Here is a 16002-nt window from a genome sequence, read left to right on the forward strand (position 1 = left end):
CGACGCTTTCTTATCTCATCGTTCGAGACGCGCGCCTCAAAGTGATGTTGCTCGGATGACATTGTCTGATCACTAAGTTTGACAGCTTTCAAGTTCCTCTTTCTGGAATGACTCAAAACAACAGGGAGATTCTTTAGTATGATTTACTATTGTAAATGATTATTAACTATATGTATTTTTTTTGTTTCACTGTTATCATTTTAAATTCTGATTTTCATTTTTTATATTTATTTATAGTAGTTATTTATTACTAGAATAATAATATTTAAAGTTTGTTTTTATGGAACTGATATAGAATTAAATATTGAAAAATTAAAAATAAATCATCATATTAATTACCAAGTTAAAATTAATAATTAAAAATTAATAATTATTTTTATTATAAATTTTAATTAAAAAGACATAAAGATTGCAACAACCAATATCTCGTTAATAAATATTAATTTGTAAATCGTTTAACATAAAATATACACAACAATTGATAAAAAGTGAACAATTTTTTGTATGTATCACATTATTCAACGAAACGTCTTTATACCACGCAAATACCATTTTTGTCAACAACATCGCCATCCATTGTTAACAAGATTTTGAACTCATCTATTTTCGTTTGATCAACAAACTCATCACAACACTCTGCCCAATTCAAAATTTTATGTTTGTAATTTTGACTCACCCCAATTTGTGTAACGTCGGGATACCCCTCAACAATGTCGATAAAAACCGAACACAAGTCTTCGTAGTTTGGAGCTTTCTTCGTTTTACCGTCGTTACACGAAAGTGTTCTCTCGACCATCCCAATCCCAGAGTTCCCCATGGATACAAGTTTTTGACTCATTGCCTTCCACAGAGTACTTTCTCTCTCTGTCAAATTCATGAGTTTACAAAACTTCAAAAAGTCCAGTGCTGTCTTTCTGATCCTCATCATTTTCTCGACCAACAGCTCTCCATATAAAGTGACCCGTTCTTTGTTTCCGATGTTGATTAACCTCGCAAAGAACTTGATCACTTCGTCAGTCGTGCTTTCTACAAAGACTTCGGTGAGTGTCTTCATGAGAAGGTTTTTTTTCAGCTTTTGGTTAATTTCTTCTTCGATTATTTTCTCCACCAAAGAATCGTGTCGTTCCAACAATTCAATCAACTTGTCATCAAATTTTTTGTTATTTTCGTATTTAAACAAAACGGGTTTCTCAATAAACACAAATGAGAGACACCGTTTCGCCACATCCTCAATCTCGCCACTCTCTTTTCCACTCATGTTTTGATATTCTTTGTTTGTTTTTAACGCCGTTTTTCCAAATTCAATCCACTCGTTTTTATTGAGATGCTCCAAAAACGAAAGTAAATAATCTGCCATTTCAAAACTCATAAACACATTAAAACTATTCAAAATCTTCAAATCGTTCACAACGACCGGTTGACAGTACACTTTTGGCCACGTGACACTTTTAATAACATAGTTTGGTTCTTTTTTCTGGTAAAATAGTATATACGCACAGTTTTTCTTTCCACAATCTCCAAACGTTGCTTTTTCTAGATTTTCGAGATTGAAATACTCCACAATGTCATCATTGAATTCTACCCAATCTGTTCCACTCTCTTGGTTCTTTATATACGAGTAATAGTGCCCACTATCCAAATTCCCTGTGTGTACAACCACACCGACCAATTCATAAACAAAACAATTTTCATTTGAATGAGGGAATTGTTTATCCAAAAAGAGTGACGAATAAGTGGTGAGATTGAGAAGTGTCGGAAAGGCGAACTTGTCATAAATCTTAAATTTCTTCATTGTCTCATAATCAAACTCGAATCTCTTCAAATGCAGAACGAGAGTGTTTGGAAGAACTTTGAAACATGATCTCTTAATTGCATTGACAAAATCGCCACAACGCGTGCAATGATATTTGTTCTCTCCAGAGAGCTCATCCCCGCACACCATTGCCTCAAAACTCTCTCTTAAACACGTTTTGTTACATTCCCCAAACGTTTTGATAGCTATTTGAAGGCAATTTGTTCGTTCTTCTGTCTCACTAACATGTCCGCACTCTTCGCTTCTTATTTGGTTAGACAATACCAACGAAAAACAGTGTTCAATAATATTCTCTTGGTGCGGCAAGAGCTTCAGTTCTTTCTCAATTGTCTCTAAAACATTACAGAGAAACTCTTGTGCGTCCATTTGGATGTGAGCGTTGAACTTCTTCCCGTTGGAGTCGCGGAGTTTCGAGAAGAAGTCTCCCGTCTTGACGTAACGCAAAGAAGACGTGTGGAGCTCAGAAAAGAGTTTTTGGAATGCGTTGATGTAAATTGATTTCTCAGTTGGGTGAAGAGACATGATTGAGTTGCGGAAATGGACATTCATATACAACTGCTGGATAATGGAATTGACGTAACATGTACACCCCAAATTTTCTAATCCGACAAAACCATGACCTTTCAAGTCGTATTGTGTCATGCGGATTGGAATTATTGGGTTTGTGTGTTCGAAAAAGACGTTCATCAATTCGGAACATGTTGTATTTCCTGGTATTGTCTTCTCGTTGTCGAATTTCTGAAAAAGAGAAATTAACAATTTCATCAGATATTTACGGGTGATCGGGTTGTGCACTCTTAAGGGAAGGGTAGGCGTTGCGGGTGTAAAGAGAGCACCCGAAAGTATTTTAGCGAATTGTGGGTCAGCAGTTGTGTAATTCGCTGTGTAAAAAAGAATCACTTTAAAGTTTAACTCTGTAAACATCTTTTCGAGAATCACTTGTTTGGAGTTATCAACCATTTCATCAAATTTTGAGAGGTACACTCTTGGTATTGTTTGAACAATTTCTATCACATTAGGATTGTCGATTTGATTGACAAAGACACTTTCGATTTCCTCAGTGGTTTCGTTTGATCCAAGTACAAAGAAATTTCTTAGAATGTCTGTAAAAAACAGAAGCAAATCATTCGAATCGACAGAAATCATTAATTGAACGATCTGAACGATTTGTGTGATGTTTTCTGTGTTTGCATTTTGAACAAAAAGGTCTGTGATGATCTTTATAAGATTCAAATATTCTTGTTCGTATAAAATGGTTTGTGGACTCTTATTGGAAATCAAAAGAAAAATAGTTTTGTGGAGAATTTTTAACGTGTTTACATTTTGGGGAAAACCCTGATTTGATAATAGGGTTGACAAAATTTGAGAGATTTGGCCGGGAAATTTTTTTGATTTGAACAATAAAACAAGAGTGGACAAAACTTCCGTTGTAGTTGCAGTACCGTTTTTAAGTTTAATGGCAATTTCGTTTTGGAATTGGTCTTGGTCGAACAATTCCATCATTTTTGAGTTTGAATTTTTTTGAGAAATTTGCAAAATGAATAATTTCGAGTATAATAATTTGTGAAACCATACTTTTTATTTTAAATATTATAATTTTTACTAATTATTGTTGGTGTTTTGATTTTGCATGGTTATTATATACGATTTATTATATTTATGATATCAATGTTATATAATTTTGTTTTTTAAAAGAAAAAGCATAAAACTCAAAAAGCAAAGTGATAAAAAAGGCTTGGAACAACTTTATTATGCGTTCAGTTATTTTGAAGAAACAAAAACAGTGTTAAGGATAATGGGTAAATTTTTATATTTATTCGTTGTAATGTATATTAACTTTGTTTTTGTCAATTTTATGAGATTGAAAAAAAGAGAAGACGAGATTGAAAAGTGCGGAACGACAGTACACTTAAGCGTGTGAAAACACTGGAAAAAACAGAAGTTAAGATGTCAACTACCAAGGAAGAGAAGAAGGAAATGAACCACCTCAAGGAGCTTGAGTTCTATTCAAAGAAGCTTGAGTACAAGAACGCCAAGAATGCTGTCAAATACCTTAAAAAGGAAGTCAACGCCATTGAGAAGGATACCAACCTTGCCGACAGAAAGGGAGAACTCACTGAAGAGCTACATGGGAAGGAGACTGAGCTCACCCAGCTTAAGACTGAGTACAAACAGAAGAAGTCTGAGAGAGCAGGCTTTATCCACAGAATCATTTGAACTCATATAATTGATGTGGGTTTTATTTGTTTATTTTTGTAAATCATACAACATAAATTTACAACTCATTATATTAAAATAATCAATTAAAAATAGAACTGAAAATATAGATATGTCTGTACCGTCTGGTGCTCCACAGAAGCGTGTTGGCTCAAAGTACCGAAACGTCGACGGGAAAAAATGGGTTGACGAGTCTCTAGAGAGCTGGCCTGCGAATGATTATCGTATGTTTGTTGGTAATTTAAGCAAAGAAGTGACCGAAGAGATGTTGTGTTCTTTTTTTTCAGCGTATCCCTCTGTGCAAAAAGTGAAGTTTGTTGTTCGTTTCATTTATTTGTCATTATAATAACACAGTCTGACTAAAAGGGTGATTAAGAATATACACACGGGACAAACGAAGGAATATGGGTTTGTTAGTTTTGCAAACCCAACAGAGTTTTTAAGTGCGTTAAGAGAGTTAAACGGGAAGTATATAGGGACTCGGCCTTGTATGTTAAAGAAAGGTGAATGGGAGAAGCGGAGCGATAAAAAGAGGGTTGAGAAACGGGAAAAGAACCGAGATAGTAAAGCTCCACGCCCACCCAAGTTTAATTGATTAGTTGACTTTGTATTACTTGAATAGTAATAATGTTATTATAATACTAGAATAATAATAATATATTATTATGGTAATTTATACTAATACATATAATTTTAGAGCATACTATTATATTTAATATTTTAATTATAAATTATAGAATAGAAATGAAAGAAAACTCAATTTTTAGATTGCGGTTTACCAACAGCTAGAGCACAAGTGATGTCATTTGACTCATCGGTGTAATCGACGAACTTCCAATGAATATTGTGTTGAGTCAAAATTAAAGATAAAGTAGAGAGGAATCTGAGATCATCGACATAATATAACTTGTCACTGACTACACAAACTAACTGTGGATACGTTTTGTCTGTGTTTAATACGATGATGTTGAATTTCCTGTTGTATTCAGTGGTGATACTGAATTTGGCTTTTTCTATTAAAGTGGCCAAAAAGCGAGGAGGTACCTTTTCATCATCAGAAGTCACTTGGTTGGCGGTGGTGTGAAGGTTCTCTTCGACATCACCGAAACTCTCGATGTCTATTTTAGAGGGAGAAACCCCATTGAAAATGATGGCACCAACAGGACAGACAGATGAACAACAGCCACAAGCTATACAATTCTCGGGATATGTGACAGTACTCTTCATGTGAGTACTAGTGAGTACACCTTTTGGACATACACGAACACATTGAAGACAACCTGTGGATGAGTGTATTGAGTAGTTTTATTCTAGTATTTTAACTATAATCATACTAGTTTTTGATATGTGTGACAACATAAAAGACAAACCAATACACTTTTGGAAATTCACTTGGACAGGGCAACTTGTTTTCATTAAATAATGCCTTTTAAGTTGGTGTTTTATAAGATACAAAAGAATCGCGACATTGTAGTCAACAATTTTTAAGTCACTTTTATCAAAGAAATTGTAAAAAAAAAGAATTGATTTGCTTTTTTAAGTAATTCATTTTGTTTTGTTCCATTCTATTTGTTTAATTTAATAATACTATTTATTAGTTTCAATACGACCAGAAGAAAACACAGTAAATTTGTGGTTGTAAGGTGTTTAATACTTTTTTCACTTTTCAAAGTATTTAAAAAATAAGTGAATGAATTGAATCTGAAAACGGAGATGTTCTTACTTTCTTGCTATAATTTCACATTCTTTCTATCAGTTTAAAATGTCACGAGAAGTTTAAAGGTGCAAAAAACATTTTATATAAATAATGATAATAAATACTAATTTGTTTAATATTGTTTTTTTTAATGATATTTTTAGTTTAATTACTTAACTAATTAATTTAATTATAATTAATAAATAATATAAATTATAACATTTTTACTATTCAAAATAAGTTGAGAAATAATTAATTTTTTTAAATATATTATAATAAAATTAATTTATTATTAAACCATATATCAGTTTACTATAAAATAGTATAATTATAATTTAAAAACACCAAAATAAAAAACAAAAATCTTTTCAAAAAAAAACAAATTATGAACAAAATTTGTTCAAAATTTGGACAAAATAATTCTTCACCAAAGAAAAAGCAAATTGGGAACATAAAAATAAACAATTACTAATTTTGTAATAAATAACTAGTAAAAATCTGTCAACAAATGTTAAAGTTGTAGAATCGGTATAAGACTTTCGAAAATGCTCTTCTTGTTCTGTTATTTTTACCAAAAAACTAATTCAAAGCAAAAGAATATTTAGCTCACCAGAATCTGAGTTATTACTGAATGATTTGTATAGAAAAAGATTGAAAACTCTGACCAAAATGACTCAAATAGCATAGAAACGATTAAGATTGCATTTTTCAGAAAAAGACGGAATAGAGATAGAAGATAAAGAAGTAAAGAGAAATGAAGAGACTATAAAAGGGTTGTCTGTGAACTTAGAAACTAGAAGATGATGGCTTTGCTCTTGGCTTTCATTTCTTTTGCGTTCTCGACAAACTACAAATGTACTGATGCCTCGAGTTTTAATCCACCCAATTTCCAGAACTTAGTCACATTCTCTGAAAGTATAACGGACTCTCAAGTGGTCATAGGGACTGGTGCGCCCACAACAGTCAAAGGATTCTATTACAAATTCACTGCTACCGACGAGTTGGACAGTGTCATTTTTAACTCGAATTCATGCGACAAATTAACTCAAGTCACTCATGAGATTTACGTGTTTGGGTCATGTTCGACAACCGGAGTTGCTGAAAATTACATTGCACGCTCAGGCATTGAAGAGACATGTGACTATAATGTCACTGATATCCCAACAGTCAACTTTAAGGTCGAGACGGGGAAGACGTATTATATCCTTCTTAAACGATTGGTTGACGGAGATGCTCAGTTCCATGTATCAAAGTGTTTGTTTCAGCATATTACATATTAAACGGTAATAACAAAATAGCAACTTTGGACACTTCTAATACCGATTGTGACAAAGCAAAACCTATTACCTCTCTTCCTTACATCGAAGAAAGTGTTTTAACAAATCAAAACGAAAAGGTTAAACCCCAGTGTTTCAAATCAGCGACAACTACTTATTGGTACTCACTCATTGGAGACGGAAAGGATATTGTTGTTTACACGTGTGGTGTGTATACCAATTTTGATACAAAAATCGTTTTGATTGATACCCCGTCAAATGGAGGAATTTGCACTGACGCCGAATGCCTTAAAATGGCCGACGACGGATGTAGTAAAACTTCAACCTCTTCCATTATGGCATTCACTTCGGAATTGGGAAAGACGTATTACATCGGTGTCTACGGCAATTTAGCAAAAGAGGGACAATTCAAATTGCAAGTCGAGCATTTGGAAGACGAAATTCCCGCAACATGTGGTAGAGCAATACCAATTAAAACACTTCCATTCACACGACAAGTCACAGTGACAAATGTTTGGCCACCAGTGGAAGGTTCTTGTTATGGAACTAGTGAACCTGTGAAAGGCATATACTTTACATTCACTGGTGAGAACAAAGACTACGTCTTTTCCACTTGCAAGTCAATCACCGAAGACTTGGAAACTATTGGAGTTTCTATTGAAGCAATCAAAGACTGCACTTCTATGGAGTGTGCTATTCAAGACGGAGAATATGGGGAGTGCGGCGATAACAACTTCTTAGTCAAACACATCAACAAAGGGGAGACGTTCACTTTCTTTGCTTACTGCAACGACGGCGAGTGTAAAATGAACATCGACGTGTATGAAAAGACAGCGGACCACTCTGTCTGTGAACACGCCATGGAACTGGTTAACACCGAGTACTTCGGAGAGAAAATTTCGATTGCCAATCAACAACTCTCTGTCCATGGATGCAACTCAGAGGCGAAACAAGACCGAGGGACTTGGTACTCACTTACTAAAAATGTTATTAACCAAGTCGAGCATTTCACTATATTAGCCATGGACATGTTAAATTCACGAGTTAATTATATCGAGTTTCCGCGCAAATGTGGATTGATTCAATGCGACGGAGTTGCTCAGGGGAGTTTCACGGTGTCATTGACAACATCAAACCCTCGCTTGATATACATCTACCCATATTCTTCAACAAGTAAGTTCATGAACATTCAATTTATTAAAGAGGACGTCCTCGCAATCGACGAGTGTCCTTCAGCAATGCCAATCACCTTGCCGTTCACTGCTTTACACACCTTTAACTCAAAGAAGACAACCACATTCTGTAGAGGACTTTCGTACGCGGCAAATTATTATAGATTCACATCAGAAAAGGGGTTGGACGTCGACATCTCGACTTGCTTCCCAAGAACTTTGGTGAACACGGGTCTTGAGATGACTTCCGGATGTGCTGGAGAGCCGACCACAATGTGTGTGAAAGAAGTTGCAGATAGTCCAGGCTGCACTTATAATGCCGCGCAAATGCAAGCGCACACCAGTATTGGATCCGATTATGTTGTTACTGTGTACAATGAGGGCATTGACACTTCTTCGCTCCGACAATACCGTCTTGCGGTATTCACAACCGAAGTCCCAGAAAATTCGATATGCACTCGAGCGACCCCAATTATAATTGATGAAGGGTTTGTGTCGTACACTGTACTGAATAAGTACTCGCGCACTTCGGACTTTGGCGACTTTGGGACGACCAAAGGTAACTACTTCTCTGTGATGTACAAGAAGGATATAACGATCACCGTTAGAACGTGCTCAAGCTACACAACCATGAAAACAAATATCGTGACAGCCACAAAATGTAGTTTATCAGGCACGGCCGAAGCGCCTATTTCGATGTTAGATGACTTCACTAGCATTGCCACAAGTTCGATCATTGGATGTGATATCTATGGTACGATGTTGGACGTGAACGTCACCGCAAATGAAATGGTATACATCTTCATAGGTCCCGAGAATTTCGCTGATGAAGGGTTTATTGGTGTCGACTTCTTCATTCCTGAGCCAGAACCCGATCCAGAAACATCGTCTGGAACTGAGCCAAGTCACAGTTCTGAGAGTTCTATCGATTCGAAAGACAACAATAACGACAGTGATACTCCAGTCGCATGGATTGTTGTTGGTGTTTTGACTTTCATATTGTTCTTGGTCATCATTGGAGGTGCGATGGGTGCTGTTTTGTTCATGTACTACAAGAAGAAGAGTGGCTACAGTAACTTGGCTTGATTAGAGTACGAAATTTCTGTTTCAATATAACTTGTCGATTTCCATAGTCAAACTTTTTTACCATATTTTATAATTAAATAAACCAGTAAATATAGTTCATTTTTTCGAGAGCAAGATTCGTTTTTATGTGAATTATAGGATTACAATTTTCATTACTTTTTTCCTCCAAACAGAAACACAGTTCATATTTCCTTACAAAATCGGGATTTTCTCCTAAAAAGTTATTTGGCTTTTTCTTTCTTGCAAATAACTTCATTCTGTTTAAGCAATGTACTATACATATGCTATAATCTATTATACGAGTATAGTTTTATTTTTACCAAAGATGAGTCAAAAAATGCTTAAATGTATTTATATGAGTAAAACGAAGAACTCAAAGCCATATGAACCAACCACTTTGGAAGCAACAAAACCCAAACAACAACCCGTTACGATTTGAGGAGAAATACACCATTCAAGGACTACTGGACAAAGGATCGGAGGGTGTTGTGTACTCAATTTATCACAAAGAAACAAAACAAACGTCTGCATGTAAAAAGATCGAGTTACTCACAACGGGGACGGTTGCCCTCCGCGCGCTTCAAGAAATTCGCGTGTTGAAAAGTCTTTCCCACGAAAATATAATAAAGCTTGAGGAGGTCTACTTAGAGCAGTCAGCAACAAGCTTTGCCGTGTTGTTGGTGTATGAGATGTATCCATCCAACTTATCGGACTGCATCAAAAATGGAAAGATCACTGCCGTCACGCAAATGAAATTTATCATCTCGCAGACCGCCAGCGCACTGTGCTATTTACACAACAGAGGTATTATTCATCGTGATATCGTTTGTCTCTCCATTACCATTTCCTATCATGTGCCCAAACTATATACTAATAGCTTTTTTACTATAATTATACAATACTTTGTAATAAGTTGTAAACGTCAACTTTTCTATATATACTCGTCGTCTTACAAATAGAAGCCAAGTAACATTCTTGTTGGAGACCGGCTGTGTGTCAAGTTGTGTGACTTTGGCTCTTGTAAGTTACTCACACAGACAGGAAACTACCCGACCCTCCAAAGTGTGTCAACTAAGATCTACATGCCACCGGAAGGGATGAATGAGGGTATTGAAGAAACAACAGCTATAGATATCTGGCAACTTGGATGTGTATTCTTACAGATGTTATTGCGGTCACCGCCGTTTAAGGGTCATTCCTGTTTGTCTCCTTATTACTATATATAATAGAACATATACTATACTTACTAGTATATTATTTGTAATAAATTGAATAGTTAATTATTAGTATCTTCAATTAAAAAGAACATCTTGTCTTTACTGAAGCCAGAAGAAGACAAAAACGTGAAGGAGCGTGTCGAGAAGATAGAGAAAGTGTTTTCATTGGACATCCCCGAGCTACTTTCAAAAGAGAATAAAGGGATTCCGTATTTCATTCGGACACTGAAAATCGATACCATGTCACAAGAACTCATCTTCTTAATGCTTCAAGTGTCACCGAAGAAGCGGATCACAGCACAACAAATCCTCCAACACCAATCCATTCGAATGTTTAAGCAACGAATGGGGGAAGATGTGAATAGACATGTCAACGCTGTACAGGGGAATGAAAACTTCGAAAGTATTATAACGCTGATCCATGAGGAGGAAGTCGTCGTGTGATTTGGCTGATTCATGTGTTTTGTATGTATTTTCTATTACTTGCGATAATTCAATGAGTTCATTGTAGTCTTAGTTATTAGTTCAATACGTCAACTTATTAATGTGTGAACGACGAAATAAGAAAAGTCTTCAATTTTCGAGGAAAGTGTGACTTTGCCAAAGAGACAAGTCACCAGAAATGATCTTGTCGATGTTGCGAGTGTCTTTTAGTGTCTTACTATTTGTTAGGAACATCACAGAAGATATCTCTTTTTTTAGTTCTTCGATGTAAGTGATACAATCAGTGGAGCCATTAAGAGCTAAGGATACAAAAGGACGTGCTATGGAACACGCGATACTCCCATAAGATAAACACTTGACTATCTCCATCCCATTTCGAATTCCACCCCCAGCTATTACATCGAGTCCTTCAATGGTACAACAATCTGATAAAGACATGGCAGTAGGTATACCATAATCCCATAATAAATGTCCAACACTTTGAAAGTCTTTTTTTAAATCTTTTCCATTTGAATGCACTTCATTAAGTTGACTCAATTTGCGATTGACACGAAGAGCTTCGACAGCTGCAAAACTGGTCCCTCCTAAGCCTCCAACATCAACACATTTCATACCAAGACCACGACATATCATCCCATCATGCTTCGTCATCCCATGACCAACTTGCTTTCCTATGACTATCCCACCCCAATTCTTGATGATCTCTTCAAGTCGAGAAAGACTATACATCTCTCGGTCACCTTCAGGTTGAGACAACTCTTGTTCCCAATTCAAGTGCACAGCCATCGCATTGCCTCGAACCATATCTAATAATTCATCTAAAACATCTCCACTCTCGGTTAACTGCACGGCTCCAATGTTTCCTATTATAAACGCACGTGGAGCACACTCCCGTATCACTCGGTAAGACTCTAATATCCCCTCGTCCTTCGTTTCAAGACCAGATCGTTGGGAACCAACTCCTATCGCAACCCCCGTGGCATTCGCAGCAGTTCCTAAAGCCTTATTGAACGAAATAACATCGGAAGAGCCCCCAGACATCGCGCCAATGATAATTGGGGCACTCAAATGAGTCCCATAAAAGTCCGTGGAAATGTCAATAGAAGACAACGAGTGTTGAGGAAAACACGTTTTGATTAAAGTGATGTCTTCTAAATGTGTAGTGACGTGGCTGTTGACTGAGTCGGTTGAACACAAAAGAATGTGGTCTTTCTTACGACTTGCAATTTGCTCATGTTTATCGAGGATAGACATATTGTTACCAGTTAAGATGGGGTTCTATTTATTCTTCTTAGTTATTTATGTATAGTTTAAATATAGCTTATTTACTACTATTTATACAATTTGTTATTTTTATATAGAACATACTTTTAATAAGTTTTGAATAACTGTCACAATAAATCTTCAAGTTGTGTATTAACAATAGAAGAACAAACGTTGTTGAATTAAATGAAAAGACACGCTTTGTCTCAAGTGGGGTGTATTTGAAAATGTTTATGGTCAACAAACGATATGGAATTTTTAAATTAACTTTTAGAGTTAATAGAATAAAACATATTTTATTTAAAATTATTAAATTATTAATATTACTAGTAAATATTACAACTATCTTTATACTATTTTTTTATAATAAATAAATAGAAATAGTGATAAGACTACATGTGCAAGAAATAACAAGTTAATTGCTGAGCTTTTGTGCGATGACACTGATTTGTTGTCTCCTCGTGTTTTCCGCGTTATTTTTGAAAGGTGGATATTTGAGAGTAGTTCTGTCGCCGTTTATCACTACAGTGTTATTTCCGATAACTGAAGAAGTACAAAGAACAAACATTTTTGCATTAAGAAGTGACGCAACCTCTCTCCATATTTATAGACCCCTGTATCGATGAAAGGACAGAATGGTGGTATTGATGGTTTACACACGACTGACACTCTTAAGTACTTCAATTCTACATTAGAGAAATCTTCTTTGACATCCGCAGCAAAGCAACATTCATCGTCTGATGAGTTACTCGAGTCTCCTTCTCCCAAAATTGTCGTCTTCTTCGTCTTCGACTTTTTGATGACTTCGTCATACGTCTCTTCATTAATTGGTTGGACGATAACAAAGACGTGATTGAAATGAGACGTAAAGAGTCGTGGATCAAACGACTTAACGCCTTCTTCCAAAAAGACTAAGACTACAATGTCATTCCCAACATGTCTCTTTCGTTCTAATTGTTGTTCTCCTATAGTCGGTGGAAGAAGTGGTGCGACGTGGAACATGACTTGATTCACAAAATACGTCGAGCAGTAACTCTCCTTCCCCGTCTCATTATATCTGACGTCGAGTCCCCCACTATATCCCGTAAACCCTTTCAGTTCAATGCGATCTCCCAAAAGGTCCAAAAGTTCGTAAAACTTGATCGAAAGGTCTTTGTCATTCGAAAAGATTTGACTCTCGTCTTGATTCGGTTTGACATACACCACTCCAAATTTGTATTGGCGATTCAGACTCATCGTTTCTATCGTATAAAGTTCTTCGTCTATCGCTGGAATGTTATTGTACTTCACCACTTTAGAGTTCTTAGGAAAGATGTTACGGTACTTTCCAATATCCGTATCGGGCGGAATAATTAATTTGGTCATTTCCTTTGCAGACCGAAGTATCGCTTTCTTGTACTTCGTTGACTCGTCGACAGAGAGGAGGATCATATTCTCCTTATCAATATAATGCTTGACACTTTCTATAATATTAGTAAATTTTACTATATAAATATGGTACACCTTTTCGTGTAGAAAAAGATGTATTATTTATATTAATAAATATATAGTACTTAGATCCATCTGTTATTCAGATGGAACAACTCAACAAACTTTTGTGGTAAAAATATGTTTCGTAAAAAGGGTATTCAGACTCTGCATCGACGATGGGGATTTTATATTGTTGCTTGTGGAAAGTGACTGAATGCCGATTAGTCTCCACATTGAATCTGTCATTGAGCACAGAAGTGTCTACAATTGTGTCTTCGATGGGTTCATGAGTCCAATCCTCTGATTGAGTAAAGACGGAAGACCACGGATCGGTCGTGAGGACGTCGAAACTGGTTGAGTCGATAAGACCGAATAAATGGGACTTTGATTTGAGTGCTTTTCGATTGAAATAGACGACGTTTTTGACGGGGTGGACAGCGACGATGTCGGACTTGAAATGACACAACTGAACTGTGAGCTGTTTTTTAATAGTTTTTTCTGGTGAAATTGGGGTTATAACATCATGAGAAGGAGTGGTGGGTGTTTCTGGAGATTGCACTTTTTCGACTTTTGTATTCTCTTCATCAGTTTTGGGTGTTGTTTGTGCATCCTTTTTACTTTGGTCATCTTTTTCTTTTTGCTTTGTCAACTCTTGCTCTTTCAATTCATCGTCTTTCTTTTGCTCTTCTTTTGCTTCCTTCAGTAAATCGTCAACAGTCACCATTTTTTGTTCAGTCATCAAGTCGTCTAAATTGATGGTAGGTGTTGTTCCAGTCATGAACTTCTTATTAAGTTGCCTTTAAAATTTGATTAATTAAGACGAGGAAATGGTGTCGCAAATGGTTTCATTTTGGTTATTTATAATTGATATTTTATACTATAATGTATGGTTAATCGTCAGTTTTGTATTAATTTATTTGTTTGCCTTTGACAAAGAATAGAAGGGGGTTTGTTAAAATATCAGTTACTTTGTACTTCAATTTTCGGGAATTAAAATATATATTTTAAAAATTCTGTAGTAAGAAATTATGAAAAGGAGGCTAATTTTGGTGGTTAGTATTGATATATTTTAGATATGACAAATTTGATTTTTTATGTACTAGTCATAATAATATATTGTATTATTAAATATTATAAATTAATTGAATATATCTTTCTGGGAATTTTTATTAACAATTTGTTATTTGACTGTCGATTGAAAGTTTTATTATTTATATTATTAATTATAGATTTTGTGGTTAATACAATCTTTTTCTGTAGGTTTTTTATATTTAATTATTTGATTAATCTTATTAATTATTGTAATATTACCATTAAATTTTCATCTTGAAATTTAATCAATCAACATCGTTACTTAAACAACCAGCAAAATTGTAGGAAATATGTTAAAATATTAATATTGAATTTATAAATAAAACGTTTATTTATAAATTTTATATTTTTGTTTGTTTATTTTTAATAATTTGTTTTTTCAAACTATAGTCAGTCTGAATAAGTTGTCCGCTCTCCAACGTTGTCCAGGCATTTTTGGACCATCAAAACTGGAATGTTTCGGGAAACAATTCGAAACATTTTCAAAACATTGTTTCATAATTTTTACCGGGATTTGATCATTTTTTCCTAATTCCCATATTTTTCAACTTATTTTGTGTAATTTTTTGTCAAATGGACAACGTTTTTTGACAGACTTTAGAAAAAAAGATTATTACAACTAATCTGCTTTTTATTTACCAGATTTAAAATTAAATTAAAAATAAAGACTTAAATAAAAAAATAATACAAAATAACGAATAATGCCTTCATTCGCCAAAAATGCTTAAAATCTTAAAAAGATTAAAATGTTTTATAAAACACATTTGTTTTATTTTAAGTTTAAAACAAAACAGAAAAAAAATTATAATTAAATATTTTAAAAAATATAAAACTATAATCATACTACAAAAATTATATATTTTTTTATTGAAATCATTTGTTGTAGTTTAGGAGGTTGTTATTATTTTTATAAATATTGAACATAATGTAATATAATTTGATTTTATGGTACATTTAAGAGAAAGGACGGACATGGGGACGAAGGACGGGAATATAGGCCGAAGGACGTCCTTTGTGGTTTAGGGATGTCCTCCCGCTATAAAGGGCGTCCTTTATGTGTATATGGTGTCCTTTCTATTATTTTCGTGTCCGCGGCATTTTTTATTCATTATCGAAACTATATAACAAAGTATATTTTTATTATAAATATACAATCAAAAAATATAATTATTTTCAAAAATAAATTAATTCAAAGACAAAAACTATTTAAAAAGTAATTTTGTTATATATTAATGGTTTATAATAATTATCAGGG

General features: G+C 34.7%; 7 protein-coding genes across 7 annotated transcripts; 3 read left to right on the plus strand and 4 right to left on the minus strand.

Moving 5' to 3' along the window:
• Window positions 1–532: 532 nt before the first annotated feature.
• EIN_176130 (ubiquitin specific protease, putative) lies at window positions 533–3316 on the minus strand (the record flags this gene model as incomplete). The annotated part of the gene is made up of 2 exons (XM_004260529.1): window positions 533–3031; window positions 3236–3316. The coding sequence occupies 2 exons, from the start codon at window positions 3314–3316 to the stop codon at window positions 533–535; spliced, it is 2580 nt and encodes an 859-aa protein (XP_004260577.1).
• An 826-nt stretch (window positions 3317–4142) lies between these two features.
• On the plus strand, window positions 4143–4625 carry EIN_176140 (rrm-containing protein, putative; the record flags this gene model as incomplete). Its single annotated transcript, XM_004260530.1, has 2 exons — window positions 4143–4342; window positions 4397–4625. 2 exons carry the CDS (start codon window positions 4143–4145, stop codon window positions 4623–4625), a joined length of 429 nt encoding a protein of 142 aa, XP_004260578.1.
• Window positions 4626–4786: 161 nt separating this feature from the next.
• On the minus strand, window positions 4787–5446 carry EIN_176150 (hypothetical protein; the record flags this gene model as incomplete). The annotated part of the gene is made up of 2 exons (XM_004260531.1): window positions 4787–5310; window positions 5401–5446. The coding sequence occupies 2 exons, from the start codon at window positions 5444–5446 to the stop codon at window positions 4787–4789; spliced, it is 570 nt and encodes a 189-aa protein (XP_004260579.1).
• A 1080-nt stretch (window positions 5447–6526) lies between these two features.
• EIN_176160 (hypothetical protein) lies at window positions 6527–9261 on the plus strand (the record flags this gene model as incomplete). The annotated part of the gene is made up of 2 exons (XM_004260532.1): window positions 6527–6980; window positions 7025–9261. The coding sequence occupies 2 exons, from the start codon at window positions 6527–6529 to the stop codon at window positions 9259–9261; spliced, it is 2691 nt and encodes an 896-aa protein (XP_004260580.1).
• A 383-nt stretch (window positions 9262–9644) lies between these two features.
• EIN_176170 (extracellular signal-regulated kinase, putative) lies at window positions 9645–10922 on the plus strand (the record flags this gene model as incomplete). The annotated part of the gene is made up of 3 exons (XM_004260533.1): window positions 9645–10085; window positions 10221–10461; window positions 10549–10922. 3 exons carry the CDS (start codon window positions 9645–9647, stop codon window positions 10920–10922), a joined length of 1056 nt encoding a protein of 351 aa, XP_004260581.1.
• Window positions 10923–11051: 129 nt separating this feature from the next.
• Window positions 11052–12176, minus strand: EIN_176180 (isopentenyl-diphosphate delta-isomerase, putative; the record flags this gene model as incomplete). Its single annotated transcript, XM_004260534.1, has 1 exon — window positions 11052–12176. One exon carries the CDS (start codon window positions 12174–12176, stop codon window positions 11052–11054), a length of 1125 nt encoding a protein of 374 aa, XP_004260582.1.
• A 424-nt stretch (window positions 12177–12600) lies between these two features.
• EIN_176190 (rap GTPase-activating protein, putative) lies at window positions 12601–14433 on the minus strand (the record flags this gene model as incomplete). The annotated part of the gene is made up of 4 exons (XM_004260535.1): window positions 12601–12707; window positions 12752–12863; window positions 12990–13648; window positions 13779–14433. 4 exons carry the CDS (start codon window positions 14431–14433, stop codon window positions 12601–12603), a joined length of 1533 nt encoding a protein of 510 aa, XP_004260583.1.
• Between the last annotated feature and the right edge of the window lie 1569 nt (window positions 14434–16002).

The sequence above is a fragment of the Entamoeba invadens genome (genome assembly GCF_000330505.1).
Source record: "Entamoeba invadens IP1 unplaced genomic scaffold scaff_1105074725183, whole genome shotgun sequence".
Lineage (NCBI taxonomy): Eukaryota > Evosea > Mastigamoebida > Endamoebidae > Entamoeba > Entamoeba invadens.